Genomic DNA, 26,622 nt, shown 5'->3' on the forward strand with positions numbered 1-26,622 from the left:
AAAGTGTTTCCCCTGGAGAGTAGGCCGTTGTTATGGAGAATGCTCTGGTAGTTTCAAAGGTTTTATTTTCTCATCTTCATGCCAGAAACTCAGGGGATTTTTCCTAGCACTTCACCATGAATACCTGGTGAGGTCCTGAGGGAAAACTAACCGAAGGTTCTCACTGTCATATACAAAGTCAATAGTCAGTCTCCAGCAATTCATCAAACTTACCATTTAAGTGTTTCTATTGGTTTATGAATCTGGTTACTTCTGGTTCAGGCAGCTGATCTTATATGTGATTCTCCAAATTTGTGTCCAATAGAAATTTGGGGTGGCAGTTTGCCCTGTGACCTGGATTTTCTGCTAGGTACATGACAAGTCATTGATTTTTAGTTTGTTCACTTTTTCTTTCCATGAGGATGAAAGTGATGATTTCCAAAGAATTTGCATTTTAAAATGTCCATATGTTTAGTTTATTTCTTTAAAAAATATTCTTTTTGTTTAAAAATTTGATCTTATTGTAATATGATCTTATAGCCAGAACATGTAACTGTTCATTTTCTCCATATTATTTATTTGGTTTAATTCAAGGCCAAATAATTGATATAAGTATATTTTTATAATTTGTAAAACATTTCGTGTGTGTGTGTGTGTGTGTGTGTGTGTGTGTAAATACTTTAAGAGTTAAGGATAGGATAGAAAGTAGTTTTTAATCACCATGAAAAATTTGTCTATTCATGATCTTAAATTTTACTTTGAAAATATAAATATTGTTATTTTTGCTTTTGATCTTGTTTGCTTTTGTCTAATGTAACTTGCCCATCTTTTTCCATTAAAATGTTTTTAATGTCACTGTTTCTGTTGAATCTTTTATATATAGTTAGATTCTATTTTGGCCATTTGTATTTTAAGATGATAATTTAATCTATTTTAAATGACATATATCTCCTTATATTTTTTTGCACTTTTTATGTCTTATGCCTCTTTGTTTTTTTGTTAAAAATAGTAGAGTATATTTTCTTCACTTTTTTTTTGTTTGTTAATCCTCACCTGAGGATATTTTTCTATTGATTTTTAGAGAAAGTGGAAGGGAGAAGAGAGACATGGATTAGTTGCCTCCCCCATGCACTCTGACGGGTCTAAGGATTGAGCCTGCAACTGAGGTACATATCCCTGACCAGAATCAAACATTGACGCTTCAGTCTGTCCCCTGAGACAAATCAACCAGGGCTTCTTTACTTTTATTTTTTGTAAGATTTCTAGTCTCATTTTTGGTGCTATTTGTTACCCTTAAGTTTTCTAATTAATTCTCAGATATATATTTCTCTAATTGATAGCATCAAATGTGAAACCATAGCATGTGAGTTTACTATAGTTTGAAATAAGTTATTTAACTGAGTTTTTATTTACTGGAATACACATTTGCCCTTTAGCAAAGCAAACACACATCAGTGGTAAGGTTTGGTAAACAATAAAGGATTATCAGGTTAGGGGAATTGCCTTCAGTTGTCCAGCCAGCAGCAGATAATAATATGTAGATTTTCAGCCCTTCTGAATATCAAAGTCCCAAGGTCCACCAGCCTTCTGAAGGACTTCTTGCATAATTATGACCTGCTGGTCTTAGCCTCCAGCACATTACAATATCATATTAATTCCTCTGAATTAAAAAAAAATTCATTGTCTTCTCTAGAGGGTTCGGGTGAAAGTCTTTTTATAGTAGCTTTGATTGGCACAGGGTGAACTCTTTCACTTTTCTATGTACAAGTCTCTCTTAAGCTCTTTGTTGTCTTCTATTGCACCCTTGATTATTCTTTAAATAAGTAAATTCCATTTATTCTGGTCTCACCACAAGAGCACTATTTTACTTGTGTTGGCTCTCCATTAACTATCTTTCAAGTCTTAGATCTTCTAGCCCACTACAAGTCTTCTAGAAACGCAATGTCTAGGGAGGTAAGATATCAACCAAAGGACTTGCATGCATGCATATAAGCATAACCAATGGACATAGACATTAAGGGGGGTGAGGGCATGTGCTGGGGGGAGGGGAAGGGGATAGAAGTGGCTAGGGAGAGGTCAATGGGGGAAAAAGGAGACATATGTAACATTTTCAATAATAAATAATTTAAATTTATAAATAAAAAAGTAACCCAATGGATATTTTTACATCGTGTCTTTGTTTCTCAGGGACCAGAACCCAGAAGACCAGAATCCAGAGGAGCAGTTTTTCTATGAGTTCATTTTTAAGCTCTTCAAGGAAAATAAGGTGGAGATTGCAAAAGCAATAACGAAGCCATTTCCTTTTCTTATGAGCCTCCGAGACCGTGGTTTTATCCCTGAATCAAAGTATAATGTAAGTGAAGGGGCTTTCCTCCTGATAAACAGGCCCTTACTATATTACTACAAAATTTGGGATGCGAAGGGCAGGCTAAGGGGCTCCCTGTGAGTGTGGACCTTCATCATCTTATACTTTAGGAGGTGACAGGAGAAGCGGCACCACAGAAAGCATTCCCTTTTCTGTAGTAAGTGTTGGTGGAGGGGCATGGGATGGAGATGTGGCAGGATTGTAAATGGAAATGCTCCGTAGGTACAGAGAATCTCAGTTATATTGAAGACAAGCCTTCTGTTTGTGAATTTTCTTTGCCCTTTGGCCAGATCAGAGTCATGGTTTCCTGGAAACTTTAGCCTAATAGAGGGAAGTAGGGTAATGTCTAGACACCAAAATAGCCACTCATTACCAGTCAGGCCAACTTTTGAAGCATTCTGGCCAGACTCTTAGAGTCACCTCTCCCCCCATTATTCAATTTTGAAACCATTTTTATTCCTCAAAATAGCTCTCTCAAGCATACATCAATGTTAGAGAGTCAGGTTCACAGAATAAGTGTATTTTTCAGGTGGGGAGTATTTAAGGAGTTATCTAAAAATATGTGACATTCTAATATTTTTCTAATGGAACAAATATTTTATTTATAATCTGAATATTCTCTAACCTATTATATAATTGCATATCTATAAAATTGTCCATTTAATATTTTTAAGCATTTTCAAGAAGCTTGTATAAATCTGGTCCCCATGGAGAGAGTGGCATATAATGTCCTCAATGAACTGGAGAAGAAATTTGACCTGACAGTTCTGAATGCCTTATTCAGCACAGTTAACCTGAAGACTTATACTGATTTACCTGAGATTTACAGAAGCTTCCAAAATGGTAATTATAACTTGCAATGAAAATTGGGGATTCAAGTCCATTTCATTCACTGATTCATGTATTCATCTATTCTTCATCAATATCTGACAATTGTCCTGGTTGGACAGTTCAATTGGTTAGAACATTGTGTCGTCCCAATACCTGAAAGTTATGAGTTCCATCCCTGGTTAGAGCACCTACAAAAATCAACCAATGAATGCAATAAGTGGAACAAGTTGATCTCTCTCTCTCTCTCTCTCTCTCTCTCTCTCTCTCTCTCTCTCTCTCTCTCAATATATATATTTGACAATTATTTTGAGTAACTATTATTTGATAAGCATGAGATAATACAGTGTTGAAGAAAACACATATCTGTGTTCTCATGGAGCTCACACATAGTGGAGTGACAGAGGTTAACCAAGAAATCCCATAAATGATTCCTAAGTCATGGCTTGAATTTGGTGCTAAAAACCATAGTATTTAAGTTTCTACTTTATGGGCAGAAAATATGAATTATGCTCCCTTATAAGAAAGAAGAAAACTCTCTTTGATATTTGCAAAAATGTTAAAAAAATGAAAAGGTTTTTTTTTCTTTGTATTAGAAAAGTTGTAATTAAATTCAGACCTTTACTAATTTACTTCTCCAAATAAAGAGTGGGAAAGTCACAAGAGTCCATCAGCAGACACCCATACATAGGGAGGGGCAGCATGTGAAAGCTACAAAATGTAAAAGAAACTTAAAGTATTCTCTGGCTAAGGAAACAGAGCATGGGAAAGAGTGCTAGGAAGCTAATTCTGAAAAGGAAAGTTGGAAAGAATTTTTGAGGGTCCAACACTCTGTGGCAAGGAAAGAAATAAAGAGGTAATAAAAAATTTAAACAGAGAAAAAGTAAAAGAAGTCATGTAATGAATGGATGTATTGATTTGTGAAAGCCATATATTGCTAATAAGATCCACCTCATTTTCACACTACGATATATCTCAGTCAGAGAAAGGATTAAGGAAATCAAATACTTTGTCACAAATTTTAAGCATGTTCTTGGACCATGGGTATAAATAGAATGGCAATTTCCTTTACTCTCTACATCTTAGGGTCTGTAATTCTTTCCATGGATTGTGGATTATACCTGCCTTGGCCCTAGTACCCACATCACACATATAAGTTTCTGGGGTTTCCTAGCAGGGATATGGCTGCGCTGCTCAATGCCTGGCCCAGTACAGCTGCTCACTTGCCCCCAGAGGAGGTTGCTGCTGGTACCTCCCAGGCCTGGATGTATATGGGTGCTGTGGGTCTTCAGCCCAAAGCCCAAGCTTTTAGCTGGGTGGCATGCAGGTGTAGAGAAGACATTTATATGACATGTCCTCCTCCAGCATTTATATGACATGTCCTCCTCCAGACTTTGCTTGCACATGAAGTCAACATGCCCTTGGTGTGGCAAATACATCTGTTATTCTGAATGGAACTTTCCACCTTCATCCCCTCACTAGTGCCCTGATCCCTCAGTGGGATTTTTACCCAGAAAGTCTGATCCAGTTACCTCTCCTTCTAGACCAGCACCTTTCTGTATTTCTTATATGTTTTTCTTAAGAGTCTTGCTTTTTAAAAAATCTGTTTTATGAGTTACCTCAGTGTGCATTTTTAAAGTGCAGTGCCCTGGACCGGTTTCTTGAATTTCTTGTTACCACTTCCTGGGTCACTGGTACAGCTGTGCTATATTCATTTTCAGTTTGTGCCTTTCAGAAAATATTCATTCCTGCCCTGACCAGGTGGCTCTATTTGTTGGAGTGTTGTCCCATACAACAAAAAGTTTGTGGATTCAAGACCAGTTGGACACATAAGGAAGGCAACCTATCTATGTTTCTCTCTCACATCAATGTTTGATGTTCTCTCTCTCTCTCTCTCTCTCTCTCTCTCTCTCTCTCTCTCTCTCTCTCTCTCTCTCCAAATTAATAAAAAGATAACCTCAGATGAAAATTAATAATAATAATTAAAATAAAATATTATTCTTGTTTGTGCCTTAGAGAAAGTACCTTTCCTTTGTTCCTGGATCCTTCCCACCCATTCCATCTTGGAGGAAGTTCTAGTTTCTTCTTAGTTTTATATTTGTAACCAGATAATCTTCCCTGACCCAAGATATACTTCCTTCTTCCCTTCCTTCCCTCTTTTCTTTTAAATTCTCCATTCTTAAAGATGTAGGTTTTTTTTGTTTGTTTGTTTGTTTTTTGTGTTTTTGTGTGTGTGTGTGTGTGTGTGTGTGTGTGTGTATGCTTTTTTAAAGTAGGTCTATTTCACTATAAGCATAACTTTTTTCTTGAGGAAATCCCTGTGCTTCTGCACTATTCCTAATATATGTAGAATTTACAAAACACATTATTAATTTTAAATTAGCTTTCACCATTCTATGATTATTCTGAAGGGGTTTAACGCTGATTTACACTTGTCCACTGTCCATTTTTAAACCTTGAGAGGTGTATCTCTGTGTGGAATGGCTATAGGATTACAGGAACACCATCAAGTCACAGGTTATGTGAGACCCACAAAAGCCCAGGGTTCCCTGAGGGCTGGAAAGTTCCCTCTGAATTATGGAGTCCTGAATGTACCTGGATATGCAACTGTGAGATGCATCCCCTGGCCATTGCCAGAAACCTATAATTGCCTTTCCCTCCTCTTCTCAGAGCTTCATGATCAATTCTATTACCAAGCTATTGATGATGAAGAAACAACAGAGATGCTCAACTGCCAACCAAACTGTGAACAAGGTAATGATGACTTGATAGAAACATGTTTTTTCATCTACCAAAAGTAAAGGAGATCACAGATCAGGAGACTGCATTCCTGAGGGGAGAGTATACCCTGGGGAAGGAATGCAGAAGGAGATGGGAAGCCAGAGCAGTGGTGTGTTGTATAGATTCACAATTAACCAACCAGATGTGGAATCCAAGAATATTTTCAGACAGAACTAACAACTAAGAAGTTGGAACATACACTCAAAAGAGATCTTACTGTGACCAAAAGCAGAATTAAAGGAAGAATTGACTGCAGTATTTGTGACCTTTGTAACAAGTTCAAAGAGGAAGGCTTTGGTATGTCAAAAGGAGGAACAGTTGTAAATATGCCTAATAATCTAGGAAAATCGAGGAAGTGAGTGAGTAGTAATAGTGCATAGAAGAGAATGTAGAAGGAATGGTGCTGTGTAGAAGAGAGGAGAGGAAAAAGAAAAGGAGTATAAAGGGGAGAACAGAATAAAGGGCAGTGATAATTTTTAACAATGATGGTAGTAACAACACTTAACTTCTATAGGTATAAGGTCAGCACTTTATACAGAGAGGAAGGGAATTGGATAGAGAGTCAGAAACATTGATGACAGAGAAACATCGATCAGCTGCCTTCTGCACACCCCCTACTGGGGACGTGCCCACAACCAAGGTACATGCTCTCGACCGGAATCAAACCCGGGACCCTTCAGTCCACAGGCCAAGGCTCTATCCACCGAGCCAAACCAGTTTCGGCTGTTATTCCCATTTTTCTGAAGAAGTGAAATGTGAGGGAGGATGCTTAGTGATGTGTGCAGGTAACATAAATAGGAATTGTGCTATCTAGGACTCAAACCTTCCTCTCCACACTGGTTGAGGGCAAAGATTCTGAGGCCCCACTGCCAGGCTTAAATCTTGGCTGTACCATTTACTTACTTGGGAAAGTTACTTAATTTCTATGTTTGAATAGCCTTGCCTGTAAATTTGTATCTGTGCCTAAAATAATGTTGTAAGGATTAAATGACTTAATTTATGCAAAGCACTTAGTCATTTTTGGCACAAAGTAGCCCCTTAATTCATGGCACAAAGTAATTGCCCTGTGTTTACTGCTGTTATTATTATGTATACCTGACTGCAACAACTATACATTTAGTCAATGCTCTATACTTTGAAATTTCTTTTCTCAGACACCCTGAGAAAAAATTATTTTTCAGACTAGAGTAGCAGTGAGTGAAATAGCTTTAAAGCCCAAGAAAAGGTCATTCTTAGGCCAAATGGTCTACAATAAATTTATTTATTTGTTAAATGTTGATATTTTCCCTTGGAAATAGTCAATGTAAAAAAAACCATGAGAATATACACTGAATGACCAGAATATTATGATCTCTGAACACATAATAACCTGGCCACTCAGTGTATATCCTATATAATAAAAAAGTAATATGCAAATTGTTAATCTGGCCACTCAGTGTAGTCAGCCTGCCATTTAATATGTATTCTTTAATTTGGATGGATACCTCAGATATACATTTTTGACTGTATTAATATCCTATATAATAAAAGGTAATATGCAAATAGATGAACAGCAGAACAACCAAACAACCAATCAAAGCATAATATGCTAATGATATGCTAAGGCTGCTCAACCTCTCACTATGACATGCACTGACCACCAGGAGGCAGACAGTTGACCCATTAAGCAGTTACTATGATATGCACTGACCACAAGGGGGTTGAGGCTCCAACCTGTAAGTTAGCTTGCTGCTGGATTCTGGCTGATTGGGTCTGAAAGAGATGGTCCAGACACGCCCTGGAGCCCCCCCCCCCCCCCCCCCGCGGTTCCTCCTTGACCTGATCGTGCACCAATGGGGTCCCTCAGCCTAACCTATACCCTCTCATAATGTGGGACCCCTCAGGGGATGTCAGAGAGCCAGTTTCAGCCCTATCCCACAGGTCACTCCCCTTGGGAGGGTGCCAGACACAGGTTCATGGCTGGCGAGCAATGCTGCTGCAGCTCGAACCTCTCCTGATTGGGACTGATTGGGCACAAGCCTGCGGCAGGCACAGTGAGACTGGGATGAGCGGGAGCTGCAGGTTGTGTTGGACTGTGGGTTTCGGTCCAGTCCCTGCAGGCCACCCAGAAGGACCCCACCCATGCACAAATTCGTGCAGTGGGCCTCTAGTATTTGTATAAAATTTGGATCTATGTTAATAACCATACTTATTATTTTGAATACAGACAAATTGCTAAGAGTATAAAGTGTACAATAAAGAGTAGAAAATATATCAAAAGTATATTTTAGAGAGCTGTCTACTGCAAGGGTAGGGGAAAGGAGAATGGAGTGGTGGAGGGAATAATAGTAGATATTAGTAAAGAGTAAAAGAGGTTTATCATGAAAGAGAAAACAAATTCTTCCATACTCCTAATGTGATCCAGGTCAAGCCCTACCTGGAGCTAGAATCTCAGAGTATCTCAGTGATGGACAGCAAATGAGTATAAAGCAAGAAGATTCATCTCATGACCTAAGTAGATCAATACAAACACAGGAAATGACAAATGAATCCTCCCAAGGATCTCAACAAATAGGTAAGGTTGACTCAGTCAACATACACCTGGATTACTGTGAATGAATCTAAGCACATATGGGGCGAGAGGAAGGGCTGTGTCATGTGGTTATAATTAAAAAAGGAGTTTTCAAGGAGCCTAATATAGGACAGAAGAGTAGGTCAGTGTTTAATGTAAAGAGCCATATTTACCAAAAAAGGATCTTTCACATCCCCATGCACAAGTTTCTAATCCAGATCTGAGTTATGGTTCTCAGAACAATAGCCACTTGCTCATCTCCTCTTTCTCATCTTGCTCCCATGAAATAAGTTCTTTGCATTTTAACTAGATAGAACATTTGAAAATAAACATTAGATTGTATTATATTTGTACTTACCTTATTAATAGATTAGGAGTATTTCTTTCAGTGGCATCCAGAGTCATCCACAAGGAGCCATTGCTTATTTCCCCAGCTTCATTACTTGCCTCCTACACTATTATATAGCAAAAACCTTCTTTCCAAATCATTTTAATTGTTAAAATTTTCTTTCTTTTCTGAGCCTTCTCATATATCTTTTTAGAACATTTTTTTTGTTCCACTACCATCCAATTATCCTTTCTAGTCTGGTTAAAACTTATTTAAAACAGACTTTCTCAGAGAGGACTATATATATATATGAAAAATCAATTATATATATATATATTGATTTTTCACATAGAGAAAGGGAGAGTGATAGAGAGCTAGAAACATCGATGAGAGAGACACATCGACCAGCTGCCTCCTGCACAACCTCTATTGAGGATATGCCCACAACCAATGTATATGCCCTTGACTGGAATCGAACCTGGGACCCTTCAGTCCACAGACCGATGCTCTCTCTATCCACTGAGCCAAACTGGTTTCGGCTATTTTATTTTTTTAGAGAGAGAGAAAGCTAGAAGAAAAATTGCAAGACCAAGGGTAGGAGAGAAAGAGCAGTATCACAGAAAGCAAGAGACAAAAGGAGCAGAGGAGAGGAGAGAAACACATCAAGAGTAAGAAAAGCTCTAAGAAACACCAGCAGAAAGAAACAGGCAGACCTTGATAAAAAGTACAGAATGAAATAGGAAGCGAAAATAAAGAGACAGAGAAAATTTCCCCATGATGATGAGTGAATCATTCTTAGTCTGTAGGAAAACTACTGAAGCAAAGTTAACCGTTAGGTCAGGTCGTTTTGCAGAATGGGGCATTCCAGATTATCAACCTTCTTGGTTTTCTCATTATTTCCTTGTGGTGATTTCTTCTCGGTCATAAATTGAGATGCCAGTGGGATTTCAATCCTTTCTGAAGAGAATAGCAAGACCTGTTGTATAACCTGTGATGGAGAAGAGCCCCAGAAAACTTTGAGCTCCCCACAGAGACATGAACCAGGTAAGAAAGGGGAAATTGGCAGCTCTGGGCTGCAGGTGGCTAAATTTAGAACTGGCATTTCCTGCTGCAACAAATTGTGAACACACTTCACTGTCAAAAATTTGGTGTGCCCTAAAACTTCATGAGTCATATTAATGTTTCTAAATGTATATTCTAGTGCAAATATGTAAAGAAAGAAGGTGCTTTTTAAATCTATTAATACTAAAGACTTGAATTTATGCCTACCTACCCTTTCTCTTCCCTACAAAATAAAAACTAAATATTATTCTCTAAAACTAAATATTTATGTTACTAGAGGTCCAGTGCATGAATTCATACACCAGTGGGGTCCCTCAGCTTGGCCTGTGGGATCTGGCTGAAAACAGCTCTCTGAAAAACCCCCAAGGGGTCCTGGATTGTGAGAGGGCACAGGCCAGCCCAATGGACCCCAGTGGTGCATGATCAGGGATGGGGAGGGACACAAAGTTGGCCAGCAGGGGAAGGACCGCAGGAGGGCTCAGGGTGTATATGGCCCATCTCCCTCAGTCCAGATCAGCTGAATCCCAGCTGCAAGCTATTCTACCTGTTGGAGCATCTGCCCCCTGGTGGTCAGTGCACATCATAGTGAGCGGTTGAGTGGCCTTAGCATATAATTATCATATTATGCTTTGATTGGTTGAATGGATGACCGGATAAGCTTTTATATATAGGATTATTTTGTGCCTAACTTTGGAAAACCCTCAAAGGAAACATGGTCCTTCAAACAACTGCCCTCAAATCTAAATTATAATTTTTGTCAATAGTTTTGCATGATACTATTTAATTTTTCAAAGAATTTTGGCAAACAAGGTATCATTTTATCTGAAACATAGAAGAGTCTTTTACTGTTGCAAATTAGTCAAGCAAGTTGGTGGACCAGAATCCTTGATGACTCAGTGTGGTTATAGTCATGTGGGGCTGACAAAAGGGTTAGACAACCAGGGTCACCTGTGCTGAGTTCATTCAGGAGAACTCATAAAGTCTGCAGGTACCAGGGGAGTGAAACAGGGCCCGATGCAAGGAGACTGTCATTCAACAAGTATATTTTGTTGGCCAGAGCAGAGAAAAGAAGAAAGAGATGGTAGGAAGGGACTTGCCATGAGGGATGCAAGAGATCTGGAGAGAGCTAAAAAGAAAAAGGGAGACATAAGCTGGAAAAGTGGTAAAGAGCAATAAAGAAGTAAAGGACTAAAAGGAAAGCGAGAAAGTCAAGGAGATGAAAAATCGTTCATGGCACAGAAACAAAGTATGTGGTGACAGAAATGAGGTGACTGAGGAAAAACACGAAGGAAAAGAGTAACATAAGGCTATAGGAGCAACTGTATCTTTTGCCCAAGGAGAAGCTCACTGAGCACTGAACACCAGATTCAGTTGAGTTCTCTGAGTCTGTGCCCAGGTCACCATGACTGGTTGGTCATTTCTGTGTTTCTCTTCAGTTTCCTGTGAGCATGAAGCTCTCCAAAGGACTAGTGGAGGTGATTCTGAAGTGATGCCAAAACTGCTTCCAGTTCACGGGAGAGGTAATCATGTTTTAAATGACTAAATACCTCATTATATTTGTTTGACTTGCTGTAGGCAAGGGAAGCTTCCGTTACCTCCCTCAAACATAAGCTCACACTTTTCCTCTTTTTCTCTGGTTGCTCTCCCTGGGCATGTGGAGGCAAGGAGGAAAGGAGGAGTAGGCACCTAATGGACAATTGAAGAGCACAAAACAATAAAAATGTAGATTTGTGGAATCCAATGGAGTTGTCTAATTAAGCTGAATTTGATCTAAATGTATATGAAATCTAAATATTACCAGTTTAGTTTGGGAAGAAAGATAATTTTAAACTCATTCTTTAGGTAGGGATTGAATGGGAATAATGAACTATTGATACTACATATAGGAAAGACAAAGAGAAAGTGAGTTAAAAAATAAATGAAAATACAATGGAGCAAAAAGCTGAAGAATATCATGGAGAAAGAAGACAGAATTGCAGAGATGGTAGAAGTCAGGGATAAAAAGCCATAGTCAAAGGGATCCACAAATAGCCTTGTGGTGCAGATGCAGCAATATATAGAAATAGGGTCAGAGGGATAAAAAAGAGGAGAAAGGGAGAAGGGCCTAACAAAGTGTGCAGGGGTGCAGAGCAAAGCTGGTTTGGTGCAACATACTTTTATCCTCAAGGAGCAGTTCTCCCACACTCAGATCATCAGAGCTCCGATGCACTCTGGACATGACCACATTAAGGTAGAGTTCAGCTAACTCTCAATTGCTCATCATGGTCCTGTTTCTCTCTTCAGTGCCCTTGGAACTTATTGATCTACAAATGAATGAAGGAGGAGAAATAGAAGCAATGCCCAAGCTACTGCCTTATGATGGAGATGGTAATTAGTATTTAAATGCTCTATTTTGTAATTAAAGCTTGACTTTCTTGTCAGTATAGAGCAGTGATTCCCAATGTGGGGCACATGCCCCACTGGGGGGAAATTTGATAGTGAGTTATTAACAGTGAATTTTTTGCATTTCTTGTGGAACTCAGGGCCTCATATACCATATATAAATATATATTGTGACATACTTATGCATTTCAGTTCTCTATGTTTTGAAACTTTATTTGCTATTTTTTCTTATCACTTCATGTCATTTTTAAAGACAATTTCTTAGTGAATTCTTTCTCAGTACTTCAACTTTCCTTTTATTCTTTTATTTTTCTCTTTCATGGATACCATGTTTTTTGGAGCTTGTTTAGAGCAAGTTAATGGCCTTTTAGGTTTCCTCCATGTGAATAGGAGTTCACTTTTTGAATAATAAGAATTATATGTCACAGGGAGGCGGGGCATCAGGATTTTACAGATGCTTAGGTAGGGCATGGCCAAAAGAAAAAAAAAAAAAAAAGGTTGGGAACCACTGGTATAGAGAAAGACCAATTATTTCTTCTTCTTTCCTGCCTCTCCTGCTATCATTTCAACACTTTGGGTAAAACGCCAGGAATTTTGATTTTTTGACTACTCTTTCTCATCTAAGTCTTTGCACATGTGTAGCTCTATGCCTGGAACTGGTATTTGTTTGTATATTTGTTTTGCCCCATTCTGCTTTCCATTCTGCTCATCAATTTGGTAAATTTATGTGGAAATTACATACTATCTCAAAGATGCCTTTTCTGACTGATAGTTCTGAAAAGCTGCAGAATCAGACAGGAAAAGACATAACACATGGCTTAGGGAAGCAGGAGGGAAAAGAGGAAGGTGGAAACAGACATGATTAAAGAAACAAATTGGGACAAAGAGAAGTGACAAGAGAAAGAATCGAAGGCAGAAATAGAAGAACTAGAGACAAGTGGAAAGGGTGAAAATGAGAAAGAGCGGGGGTGGAAGACAAGGATGCAAGGTTTCTGACAGTTTCCATCAGATTATTAGATTGCGCAAGGCCTTTAACCTTTACAAAGCCTAAGACACAGACATGCAAACTACTGTAACTCTATTTTATGGACAAGGAAATAAAGCACAGAAAACCATGGAGGTCAGTTTTTAAGGTCAAAGTAGAAAAAGAGGAGTGGCACAAGAGTTCCCAGTTTAGGGAAGCCTGCAGGTGGTCAGGGCGGGTTCACGGGGTCAGAAGAGAACCAAGAAGTCAAGGAATTCTGAATGTTCCCATGTAGTACATCCAGTTTCTAATGTAAGAACCTAATTAAGAAAAAAAATGTTGATGGGTAGGAAAGGGAAACCACTGAGAGAGCATAGGAATGCTCCAACCACCTGGGCTAAGAGAGATCTGGAATCAGACAGACAGAAAACATAATTGGAGAAATGACATGCTATCCCTGAAAAAACAAAAGCCAAAAACTAGACCTAAAAAAGGAGAGATGGGGAGAAAAAACTGACTATCAAAACAATGCACAGTGAGGAAACAGAAAAGCATGGATACAGATCTGTAGGAACGACACAGAATTAGAGAGAAGGAGAAGGAGGTGTCATATGATGGCAAAAAAGCAGAAGAAGATGAAATAGCTCCCAGGACCTGTGTTTGGGGCAGACTCACCACTTCCTCATCATGGTGGGCCCAAACACCCTGAGGTCAGTTTCTGATCGTCCTCCAGGGTCCATCATGTTCTTGTTTCTCTGCAGTGACCTGTGATCTCAAAGCTTCAGAAATGACTAATGAAGGAGAAGTACAGAAGGTGCTCAGCTTACAGCCTGCTGATGGAGAAGGTAATTATGATTTAAATTCTCAGCTTCCTCAATGTATCTTTGTTTTCTGGTCAGCAAAGGAAAAATCTCTCCCCTTTTCCCGAACCTCTCATCTTCTTCCTCATATTCACATTCATACGGATGGGATTGCTTAGCTTTTTCCAAACTGTGATAGAAACAAAGAATAAAGGGGAGTTCAGCTACTGGGAGGAGTGGGGATCCCTTCATGGAGAATGAAGAAAGACAGAATATGCCAAAGGCAGGCTGGGGCCTTTGCCTGGACAATTTTATTAAATGCATGCAAAATACAAATATCAGGCAAGGAGATTATTTTCAGCCTACTTCTGGAAATAACCAGAAACACGGAAATAAGTTTTGTGAATGATTGAGGAGGCTTGCAATTTAGAAAGGCTCTTTAGACTGATAAAATAGACCTGATTAGGGAAGGTTCCCTGGCACCGTGGTCCATGTGAAATGGAAGAATTTTTGTCATTTGGGGAGAAGGACCTGTGAGAATGAGGAAAATATATAAAATAATGGAAATTTTTACAGGCATCCAGAAGGTGAAGACTCAGACATAGAAAAGAAGAAAGTGGCAAAGTAGAAAGGGTATGATTTCAATGAAGAAATGAGATACAGAGATAAAAACTAGAAAAATTACATAGAGAGGCTAATAAGTATCCAAAATAATAATAAAGTAATGTGGAAGGGAACACAAAGGGAACTATGTGAGAGAAAGAGTTCTATCAAAATAGTTTTAGAATCAACAAGGAGTGAAAACTGCTGTATAAGGAGGAAAGGAGAGGAGTTGGGATCCTGTAAGGCTCAAATACAAGTCACTAGACAGAAGCATTTGCCAAGAAAAGTGGGCATCTCAGTAGTGAGTTTTCAGATTAAGGCCTCCCTAGGTAGAGTAGTGCCCATAACATACTCAGAATAATGCTCTTCTCCCTGGCACCCTCAGCAACTCTCCAGTAACAGAATGAGTCTGAAGAGCATGTCTGCTAGGCAGACCTGTCTCCCAAGGTCATCAATCTACGAACTGATGGCATTTATCCCAAGACCTTGTCCATTTGCATGTCTTTTAGGAACTGACACTTCCAAGATTGAAACCAACATTTTCTTTTGTGAGACAGAAACTTCAGGGTTGGCTTCTCCTCTTCCTTACCTGGTTCACATTTGGGTGTGGAGTACCCCATTTTTCTTGCTCCCAGCCCACCCATTTTCTTCACTTTAGCATGATTGCTATTTGCAAGATGTAAGTCAGATCATATTATTTCCCCACATAAATCTGGTGACCTTTGCTGCCCTTGGATAAATCAGTTATCCTTCTTCCTGGGGATTTCTTTGCCTTCCATTCATCATTGGGCTCCAACTTATGACTTCTGCCTCATCTCTAATGAAAGTATAAATATTTTCAGTCATTGCAATGCTCCGATCTTTCTTTTATACGTGGGCCTTTGAACAGCTCTTCCTTCTGTTTGGTGTGCCTTGGCTTATTCTGTTTCCTATCCCATTCACTGACCAGATTATGTTATACTATTTTAATGATGCCTTTGAAAAGGATAAGTGAGATGAGAAAAGTCAATAAAGAACAGTGTCAGGAGCTCAGGAGAAAAAGAGATAGGAGCAAGGGAAACAGAAACACATCATAAACAACTAAAAGCATCTAGGGACACTGGCAGCAGGAAACAGGGCAGAGACAGAAACAATGTGCAGTGGCAATGGGAAAGAAGTAGAGAGAGGATTAGGTGTACTGAAGGGAGGAAGATGATGGATGGTTCTCAGCCCCTGGGGATAGTGATAGAGGAGGGCCAATCTTCAGAACAGGTGAATGCAAAGGGCAGACCAGGATGGTCTGGGACATGGACAGTACCAATTAGGGGATTCTTGGCCTTCCCACATCTTCACTATGATTTTTATTGCCTTGATTCCCCTGGTGGTATATGTAGACCTCTGAGGAAGTTCAATTATTTCTGCAGAGGACACCAATGCCTCTTGGGAGCCCTGTGATGGAGAAGAGCTCGAGGAAGACTTGCACTCCCCACCCAGATATGAACCAGGTAAGAAAGGGGGCATTGCCAGCCCTTGGCTGCAGGATGTCAGGAGGCTGATTCCAGAGCTGAACAGCAGGACCCTTAGTGTTAGAATAGGTGTGCTACCTATTCATTTTGTGATAGATAAATACCAAGGAAGGATAGCATTATTCACATTCTTTATTCTTAATACTAAAGACTCAATACTATTATTTTAACCCTGCCCACCTTTATTTTCTATATAAAGTATAAAGACTTAATGTTTATTTAGTGCTTAATAATAATATTATTAAGCTGCTGTAACCCTGGGTAGGCTTCAAAAGAAACACGGTTCTGCTTGTTGAAAAACAACAATGAGTCTCAAGATCAAATTACAGTTTTTCTACCACATATACTTTGTAAGAATATTAGATTACATAGCACTTCTTTCTTTCAAAGTACTCGGGCAAATGTGACTTCCTCACAAAACTTTAGGACTTAGCTAGGGAAATTGTTACTGTCCCTCCTTAAAGATAAGGACATGGAATACTTGTTTCCCCCAAGGAAGAGCAGAGACCCATGTTCCAAGTATTTCATTACAAGTGATGGCTGTGTGAGGCTAGTGGGGGTTAATGTGGAGATACAATCACATTCCAAAAGGGTACTTGCAGGCTCCCAGGGAAAGAACAAGGCTTGATTCAGAGACACTTCTACTTCACAAATAAAGCATGTTCATTAGGAGGGGAGAAATCCAGACAGTGAGAGGGACCAGATCCTGGTGTAGGGATTGGAGAGACCTGGGAGAATAGAGCTAGAGAAAATAAACCGAAAAGAAGAGATCAAGATCATCATTGAGGAAAAAAGAAGATGGAAAAGAACAAAATAGAAGAAGTCAGTGGGAGCAGAGCCCACAAAATCAAAGATGCACAAATATACCCCTGTGCAGAAGAGTAATATCTGGAGCCAGGTCTATAGGTAACTGAAAAGCAGAGAGCAGGAAGGTGAGATGAATGAGAGGGAAACAGAGGCAGACCAGGGCTTGGTGGATCTCAGGTGAGGTCCTAGGAGCAGCTGTCTCCATTCCCCACTGGTTGTGTACTGAGACCTCTGAGGAAGTCCAATTCTTTCTGCAGAGGACAGCAATGCCTCTTTGGAGCCTTGTGAGGGAGAAAAGCTGGAGAAATACTTGAGCTCCCCACCAAGATGTGAACCAGGTAAGGAAGGGGAGATTGTTTGCCATTGAAACTCAAAGTCATTGTTTGTAAAGTTTTGTAATTTATTAAGATACTAGAGGCCTGGTGCATGAAAATTCATGCCCTCAGGGGGTGGGGAAGTCCCTTAGCCCTGCCTATGCTCTCTCACAGTCCGGGACCCGTCAGAGGATGTCTACCTGCCAGCTTAGGCCCACTCCTTGGGGGTGGGGCCTAAGCTGGCAGTCAGACATTTCTCTGGCAGCGTGTGGAGCCTTTGGGAGATGTCTGACTATGGCATAGGCCTGCTCCCCGTAGGGAGGGAGCCTAAGCTGCAGTTGGACATCTTTAGCACTGCCCGGCTTGTGGCTGAGCTGAGCTCCCCTTTTGGAAGCGCACTGACCACCAGAGGGCAGCTCCTGCATTGAGAGGGTCTGCCCCCTGGTGGTCAGTGCGTGTCATAGTGACCAGTTATTCCTGTTCTGTCATTAGGATCAATTTGCATATTAATCTTTTATTATAAAGGATGTGCTACAGTTAGAATCACAGTGAGAGTACAAAAAGGAAGTGGAATTCTTCCAGTGGGAAATAGTAGCTTTGGCAAAGGCAAGCTCATGACAAACAACAAAGAGGCCACAACATTCAGTCATAAGTGTGAATAGTGTCCTGCATGTGAATGGAGTTCTGAGCTCATCTACCAAGCAGAGATTTAAAAAGAGACATATGGTCAATTATATGATAATAATTGATCTCAGATTATGTTTAAACAAAATTATTTTCCTTACACTGTGATAGGATGTCAAGTGCCTTCATGAAAAGTTTGGTGAGAGACTCAAGACAAAATGACCAAATCTCTTTGTACAAATTGGCTGTCTAATGGACCTATACCGATCAATTAGTCTCTTGGACTGGCTTGGATAAGGGACTTTTCAGATCTATGCCTCCTTCTATTTGCTTTGGATCGCTTTCTTCTAACATTCAAAAGCACAGGAAAATAAAGAACAAATACATGTGAAATAAGACTTTTTACAATAGACAAGAGAGTGCGAGTAAATGAAGAAGTAAAATAATAAGCACATTACTGAAATATTTGTTAAATGGTACACCTCCAAAGCAAATGCCCAACTAACTACTTTGCATCTAATTACATACACATTATTAAATAATAAGATAAATTCAGGAATAAGAGCTCATGAAACTTCTCAGAGCTCAAGTAGTTGCTGATACTGAAGATTTACACTTATTCATTCAATGGCGACACACTACTTTTCTAAGCAAAAGTCTTTAAGGGGATCTTGGTGGGATCTCCATTGTGAAGGGATCATCTATATACAATATCTGAAGCTAAAAGAGAGACTTATTTCTTGCTTAACAAGGCACACAGTAGAAGGAGGCAGTGTACTTATTGGACACTGTTTATAAAAATTGGAAACTTTTGAATTTATGTGGAGTTTTGGGAAGCATGTATTTCAGGGACTATAGACTTTCAGAAATAGGAGTGATTGTAAACAGACTAGCATTTAGCTATAGATTCAGGCTTTCCAGAGTGTTATTGTTGATGACTTGCTGATTTTTAAAATGTAAGGCTGCAACTGATGTGGTTGCTGATATAAGCAGTCATTAGTCAATTAGCATGAGTTTAAAAGTGGTTTTGATAGATACTTATACAATTTTCAAAGAAAAGTTAGTTTTTTTTTCCTGAAGGAATATAATCTTTATTTTTTTGTAAGGCTGCAAGTAGAAAAATAAAAGTACAGAAAGAAGAATAAGGGGTAAAAGATAAGAAAATCATAGCTCTGTGGGATCTCAAGTGTGATTATTGGAGCAGGTATATTTTTTCTGAGGAGGCAGAATATCAGTGTGCTGCATGAGAGCACCAGGAACTCTTCCCTAATCACTGTCTTAGGATCCATATATTGTAACTTTCTTATTTTTCTTTAGTATCTGGTGACCTAGAAGCTTCCCAAATGGGTAGAGAAGGAGAATCTGAAGAGCTTGCCTCTAGATCACTACCCTGTGATGGATAAGGTAAGCATGACTTAAAGAAACAGAGTTCTGATAAAGAGAAAAAGACAAGAGAGAAAAATAGGAGATTTAAAGGAAGAATCAGATGTAGGGAGGATCAATGGAAGATTTTGAGGGAATCAGTAGAAAATGGGGATCAACAAATTTACATAAAAGAAGGTCCCTAGTGCAAATGAAAGGTCTTCATAAATCACAATTTTGTTCCAGGAGCAGAGCTAACAGCAGGTGGAAATGAGAAGTATGCCCGTGTTGTGTGCTTCTCAAAAGACATGCCAGAAGGTCCGGAAGCAAGGACTGAAATTAGTGAAGCACGTGACACAATAGGTAAGGCTGTCCAAAGGTCAAGTCATGAGGGTAGATCTACAGGCAACACAGACCCCGGGGTAGAGTATGACAGGTGGTCCAGTCCATCCCACTATCTTGTTGTTGGCATTTTCTCAACCTGCCCGTTTTGGGAACAGCATGGAGGCAAAACATCTCTTATTATAGAGATGTTTAACAGGATGAGCCCTGTAGATTCTACGTAGTTGATTATAGTAGAATTACACTTTGAAAATGACTGTATCTAGTTTACTACATTAGTATATTAGTAATAGATTTTGTATTTATACAGTGATTTCCACCTTGGTCCCACCCAGAATCCAGAAAAAGGGAGAATGTACTTCTGCTGTATATAATAGAATCATTTTTTTCACAACCTTAGAAAGACCTAAAAGATAACTGATCCTGTCATTTAATTGTCAGTAGGAAAGCCTTCAGGTCAACTACTCTTAACCTAGCACATATTTTTGATGGATGTCCTCCAGCATATCACTAATTTATATATTGTTTTCCTACAAACTTTTGCACATGTTATTTAATTCTCACAAAAATATCTTTAGATCTGGACAGAATAGGATAACTGATTCTATCCCTGAATTAATTGAAGTATAGAGACATTTAAGAGTGTTTTTCAAGATCCTATTGAGAAATTAAGGAAGGCCCTGGGCCCATCCTGGACTCTTACTTCTCAATTCAGAAGATTTTTATTCCCTTTAGAAGGAAGAGAAGAATGATAGTCTAAACATCTTTAAAAACTTAAGCCTTCTGTAGTATGAATGACCTTAGGATTGTCAACTTTTAGTTATTAATTTGTTTCCTTACATCAACCTCTTATTTTCTAGATAATGTGGATCTCGGAAATAACTCTACTTTGGGAAAACTCAAGAGGAAAAGAAGTAAGAACACATTACATTTTACTTGATTTTGATGTTAAAGTTAGCATTTTAATGCCAGAGTTTTAAATTACTACTAGAGGCCCGATGCATAAAATTCGTGTAAGAGTAGGCCTTCCTTCCCCTGGCTGCCCGCACTGGCTTCCCTCTGGCACCTTGGACTTGGGCTTCCCTCCAGCTGCTGGCAAGCACCCAGGACTCAAGCTTTCCTCAAAGCCCTGGCTTCATCTGGAAGGACATCTGGTCTAATTAGCATATTATGCTTTTATTATTATAGATTTGCAATAATAAGTGATAAAAATAATTAATAATCATATGATAGTTATTCAAACCTGTTTATGTCCTAATATCTAGAGCCTATACTGTGTTTTCTCCCATGGCAAAAGGGATTTTACACATATAATAAAGCTAGGGTCCTTCAAAGGGGAAAATATCCTGGTATTTGGGTGCCACCAATATAATCAATGAGCTTTAGAGTAAAGAACTGTTCTCAGATATGGTGAGAGGAAGATAGTCACAGAGAGATGCGATCTTTGTGAAGATGGAAAAGTGGAACAAGGAATTTTGGTTATATGTAGAATTGCAAGAGCATTGGGAATAACTTCTCCTGTATCACCTCCAGAAAGAAAGGAGAGGCCACTGAAACCTTTGTTTTAATCCTTGTCAGGCTAGACCCTTGTCAGACTTCTAACTGACATATCTGTAAGATAACAAATTTAAATTGTTTTAAGCCTCTAAATTTGTGGTCATTTGTATGGCAGCAATAGAAGAGCAATACAAATTTTGGTTATTATACAACTATAACACATTCCTAAAAAGATGGAAGTGGCTTAGAAATTGAGCAATGGACAGAGAAAAAACTGGGCAATGTGAAGAATTTTTAGTAGAATGATAGAAACTGTCTACATGGCCTGAGCAGTTTGTTAGAAATGTGGGAAGACTACTAGTGAAGACTCAGAAGGAGGTGAAGAACTTGGGAGAGAAAGGCTATATTGAGCTCCCACCCAGATGTGAGCCAGATAAGGAAAGGGTGTTCAAGTAAGATAAGTGAGATGGAGCTCAAGTGAGGTAAGTATCAGGAGCTCAAGACACTTAGAGAATACATAAGTCATGTTCAACAGATGTTAGTAGATATATGAAGGTTAAAGGTGTGGCTGGTGAAGACTGAGAAGAGAAAAAGGAAGATGTTTTGGGAAACTAGAGAAAAAGGATTCTTATAAAGTAAAGGCAGAGAGCTTAGTGAAATTCTTCCTAAAGATATGTGGGAAGCAAACCTTTTTGGGTGTATAGCTAAGGATATTTGTAAGCAAGTGATAAAGATTCAGCTGTTTTGTTTGTTTTCGTTTCTTAGAGTAAAATATGTGAGGAAAGAGATAAACCCATAGAAGAACTGCTCAACAACAACATAAAAAATTAGGCTTGCTGATCTGTACAATTTTTAGCTTATTCAGGTTGCAAAAGATGCTCAAATGAGGAGATTCACTGTCAGGAAAGTGTGCTCTGTAGAAGTGATCAAGAATGTGGCTTAATAACTTTTTGTTGATGCCTCAGAAATAACAGAAGATCAGAATATTCATTCACATAAAAAGTTTTTTGAAGGAATTAAATGTGTGGTTCACAAGTTTCCACCCCCCCAAGCCATCTGAGCAGAGATTAAAAAATAGATATGTAATTATGTAGGAAAAGACCCGGGCGGAGCTCTTGTGTATGGAGTAATTCTCCATGACATACATAAGGTTCTTGAGAATTATGTAAGAACAGAAACAAAACTCTATCTAATCCCTAGAACCTATAATATGGCTCTTTACATGGTTAAAAAGAGTTTTAGGAATCTTTAAATGGGCAAGTTATCTTGGTAGCCCCAATCAAATCATGTGGGTTCTTAAAATCAAAAAATGTTTCCTGCTGTGCAGAGAAGGATATGTACACATGAAATAATCAGAGCTACAATGACCTGGCTTTGAAGATGCCAACATGGGATAATGAATGAAGAAATTGGAAGCTGGAAAAAAAAAAAAAAGAATAATCCTTCATAGCCTTCAGAAAAGAGAAAAGCCCTGTGAACACCTAGACTTTAGCCCAGTGAGACTTGTGTCACATTTCTGATCTTCAGATCCATAAAATAATAAATCTCTGTTGTTTGAGGCATAAATTTTTTGATAATTTATTATAGCAGCCATGACAACTAATACCTTTTTGTAAAAAAGCAAACAAAAAAGAATATTTCACCTTTATATGTTAGATTGCATCTTTTAAAATAGCAATTGATATTTTTAAATGCTCACATCTTTGCATATTTTTTAAATTTTAAAACATATAAACTTTGTAAATGTGGCATATATATTTCTATTTTTTCTATGCATATATGAACACATTTAGAATTATATAATATATATAAAAAATCTATTGATACTGTTAATTTTCCTTACTTTAAATGAGTATATAATGTACAAGACATTATAAACATTTTAACATATTGCCAACTTACCTTTAAAAATTGTTTGAGATAAATTTACAATGAAATGTAATAAAGTTAAGAATATCATTTGATGTGTTCTGACACATGCATTGTCCTGTGTAATCCAAATCCTATCAAGATACAGAACATGACCATTACCCTGGAAAGGGCCCTTCTGCTCTTCTGGTATATCTTTAACCCTCACTCACCAAATGCAATTACCTATTCTTACTTTTTCATGATAATTTAATTTGGCTTGTTTTCAAACTTTAAGTAAATAAGGTTTTAGAGTATATTCTCTTTTGGTGCAGTGTTGCACTCAACACAATGTTCTTTCAGTTTAACCACATTGTTGAATGTATCAGTAGCTTTTTTCTTTTGATTGCAGCTAATTAACATTGTATGAATATATTCAATACAAAACATTGAGTATATATTCTCTTATTGACAGAGAGCACAAGTGTGCCAGTTTGGGGCTAATATGAAAAAGCTGCAATGAACATTCTTCTGGAAGTCTTTCTGTGGCTCCATGCCTTCATATCTCCTATATAAACTTCTAGAAATAAATTTTACAAGATATGGCATAGGTACATCAGTCTTTTGTCCCCCAAACCCAAGTAGGGGTTACATAGTACATAGAAATGGTGCCAAGCTGAGAAATATAATAGAATGCTTCAGGAACTGTTTTTACTAGTCAGAAACACCTGCCTTCAAAGAAGGCTATTAGTAAACCTGCAGATCTCCTCTGAGGGGAGGAGGAAAACATTACTATTCCAGAATATTTCTAATGTGGGAGATGTTCTCTCTTTTATAATGGTCAAGAAACAAATCTGCCAAAACCGGTTTGGCTCAGTGGATAAAGCAGACTGAAAGGTCCCGGGTTCAATTCCAGTCCAGGGCATGTACCTTGGTTGCGGGCACATCCCCAATAGGGGGTGTGCAAGAGGCAGCTGATTGATGTTTCTCTCTCATCGATGTTTCTAACTCTATCCCTCTATCTTCCTCTCTATAAAAAAAATCAATAAAATATATTTTAAAAAAGAAAGAAACCAATCTACCCTCTGATCTTGATGGCCACATTAGATATTCAGAAGCACATGGAAATGCCACCAAGAATTAACCTATGAACAAATCCACCTCACCAGGCAAACTCTGGCAAATTTCCCCATGAAGACACCACTCACAAGCCACTCCAATTATTCTGACCAGTGGGGGTAGGACCAAATCCATTTGATTTGTTTCTTGCACCATTTAACACATTTCATAAACCATAAATGCTGTAGGTCTCTATGGACCACCCTAATCTGCAGTTCACCATGTTTGCATGAGGGAAACTAGTGAGTACCTGGCTTCTCTTAAGAAGTATCATCTCAAGGGCACACACAGTGACCCTGGAAGGGAAGCTTTTATAGTTATTGAGCCCCCTAGTGTAATGTACGCCATCAGGAGGAAGATGGACAGTGCTCCCAGTGTGGGCCCTGGCTGTAAGCCTTATATGATAGTTCCCAGTTCCATTTACTGCATCTAGTCCTTGATGTTCAGAGGGGCTCTGCACGGATGTACAGATGCAGGGGCCAGCCCTGTTTTCTCGTGACTGGAGCTGAATGGCAGACTTAGCATCTCCCTGGTGGGAGAGCTGGCCCATGCACATGGTCCTGGAAGAAGGATTCGGGACATTTCTGAAGGACAGATATTATTAATGCTTCTCCCTCCCTCAAATGTCTTAAGTTGTATGGTGTTCCTTCCTCAGATGCCTGGATCTTTGCTCTTCCTTCAGTGTCACAAAACATGTGTGTACCATTCCAGTGGCTGTAGCTTCATTTTTCTTTCCCAATCATCTTTAATTGTCACTCAGACCTTTTTTTTTTTTTTTTTTTTTTTTTTTTTTGCATAAGGACCAGATACAAGAAGGAAAATACATTTTCATAAGGTGTAGCCAAAATTGAATCTGCTTCCCCTAGACATTCCGAGGCTGGTTAGGGGAAGAAAGAAGCATCATCCCCAGGGATGTTCAGAACAGAATCCTAAATTTTTAGAATTTGTCTATTTAACAGCATTTATCCTGGCTGCTTTTGTCCTGATCCTGATGCAGACAGGAGTTGATCATTTTCTGGGAACAGCTGTCTTCAGTGACCAAAGAGCCTTACAGAGGTGTGTGGACAGGAGGAGATGAGGAATGTTACGTCAGTCAATCAGTGCTTTGGGAGTAGTTTTTGATAAAGGGCATACCATTGTCAGACTCAGATGGTCCAGCCAGCCAGGTTGATGACACCCGTGAATTCCCAGGGTCACAATCAGTTGCTTTGTAAGTTTAAGTGTGGACTATGTTGATATACTACCCAAAACCCCAAGAGAGGTTTGAGGCCTGATCAGTGTGTCAGGATCAGGCCAAGTAATACCCCTTGTGATGGGCCTCCCTGACTATGGAATGAACAGGTAAACATTAGCAGGAATCATGAGTCTGGCACACAGCTGCAGTCCCTGAACACAGCCATGGTGTCATCCTGTCAGCAGGTACTGAGGTATCTCCATGAGGGGTCCAGACTGGTCTGTCAGCACCACAAGTTCATTTCTGCAGTCATGCAGAGAAAGGCATCTTAACTTTGCCAGCCTGTTGCTTTCCACTTGGCCAACAAAACATCTAGGCCACATGCAGAGAAGCACAGTTGTCTGAGTGCTGCCAACCAGAGGAGTGACCAAATTTGCTTTTGGTTTGGCAAAGTTGGCTCTTAAGCCAAGCAGCCTCAGTAGCTCAGTGGGTACTGGCTGTCAGCCAGGCATTAAGGCACCAGGCCCAGCCACAAGGGCAATCTTGCTGAATTGAGGACCCTGCTAGACCAATGTTTGCTTCAGGCTCTGAAGAATAGAAAGCCTAGGTGCCATTGGGCACCATCCCCACATTCTTTTTCTTTTTGTTTTTTCTTTTTAATATACTTTATTGATTTTTTTTACAGAGAGGAAGGGAGAGAGATAGAGAGCTAGAAACATTAATGAGAGAGAAACATTGACAAGCTGCCCGCAACCAAGGTACATGCCCTTGACTGGAATTGAACCTGGGACCTTCCAGTCCGCAGGCCAACACTCTATCAACTGAGCCAAACCAGTTTCGGCAATCTCCACATTCTCGAACATAACATGCCCACTTTCAGGCCCTTCTTACACTGTAAGTCCTAGAGTTGAGTTGACCCATCTCAAAATGGGAATCTTGGGAGAGAGAGAGTTACAGGCCTTCCTCCATGGATTTTTACTTTCAGCAGTAAACTTCTAGTAGCTGGTGTTATGATATTAATAACAGTAATAACAAAAAGACATGATCTCTACCCAGTGCCAATGGTCTTCTCACATTCACATGTTTTCATATCATTCATGAGAAAATAAAATCACAGTCACACAAAACCTGCTGTGGGTCTTCAAGTTCTCCAGGAGCTTCAGGCACAAGATTAAATATGAGTGAGAGGATCTGCTTTATACCTGGAAGAGCTCAGAGATTATTTCATGAAAACACTCCACATGAAAGTTGAGACTGTTTCCTTGCTTTCTGTATATGATCCATGATATTATTTTTTTAAATATATTTTATTGATTTTTTACAGAATGCTAGAGAGAGAGATAGAGAGTTAGAAACATCGATGAGAGAGAAACATGGGCAAGTTGCC

At 39.1% G+C, this 26,622-nt stretch overlaps 1 protein-coding gene across 3 annotated transcripts in view; it reads left to right on the top strand.

The window, feature by feature from the left end:
- The window catches only part of LOC118709240 (nuclear body protein SP140-like protein), a 57,006-nt gene that overhangs the window by 6,568 nt on the left and 23,816 nt on the right, over window positions 1–26,622 (top strand). The window contains exons 2-11 of one of the 3 annotated variants that reach the window (XM_045575613.1): window positions 2,167–2,332; window positions 3,019–3,187; window positions 5,843–5,926; window positions 8,358–8,507; window positions 9,766–9,876; window positions 11,331–11,414; window positions 12,178–12,261; window positions 14,002–14,085; window positions 16,047–16,127; window positions 17,213–17,293. In XM_045575613.1, coding sequence (XP_045431569.1) covers window positions 2,167–2,332; window positions 3,019–3,187; window positions 5,843–5,926; window positions 8,358–8,507; window positions 9,766–9,876; window positions 11,331–11,414; window positions 12,178–12,261; window positions 14,002–14,085; window positions 16,047–16,127; window positions 17,213–17,293 — 1,094 coding nt within the window. The remainder of the gene's footprint in view (window positions 1–2,166; window positions 2,333–3,018; window positions 3,188–5,842; window positions 5,927–8,357; window positions 8,508–9,765; window positions 9,877–11,330; window positions 11,415–12,177; window positions 12,262–14,001; window positions 14,086–16,046; window positions 16,128–17,212; window positions 17,294–26,622) is intronic. The other 2 variants (XM_045575614.1, XM_045575615.1) reach the window with 2 other exon arrangements.

The sequence above is a fragment of the Pipistrellus kuhlii genome, unplaced genomic scaffold, assembly GCF_014108245.1.
Source record: "Pipistrellus kuhlii isolate mPipKuh1 unplaced genomic scaffold, mPipKuh1.p scaffold_m20_p_7, whole genome shotgun sequence".
In the NCBI taxonomy this organism is placed as follows: domain Eukaryota; kingdom Metazoa; phylum Chordata; class Mammalia; order Chiroptera; family Vespertilionidae; genus Pipistrellus; species Pipistrellus kuhlii.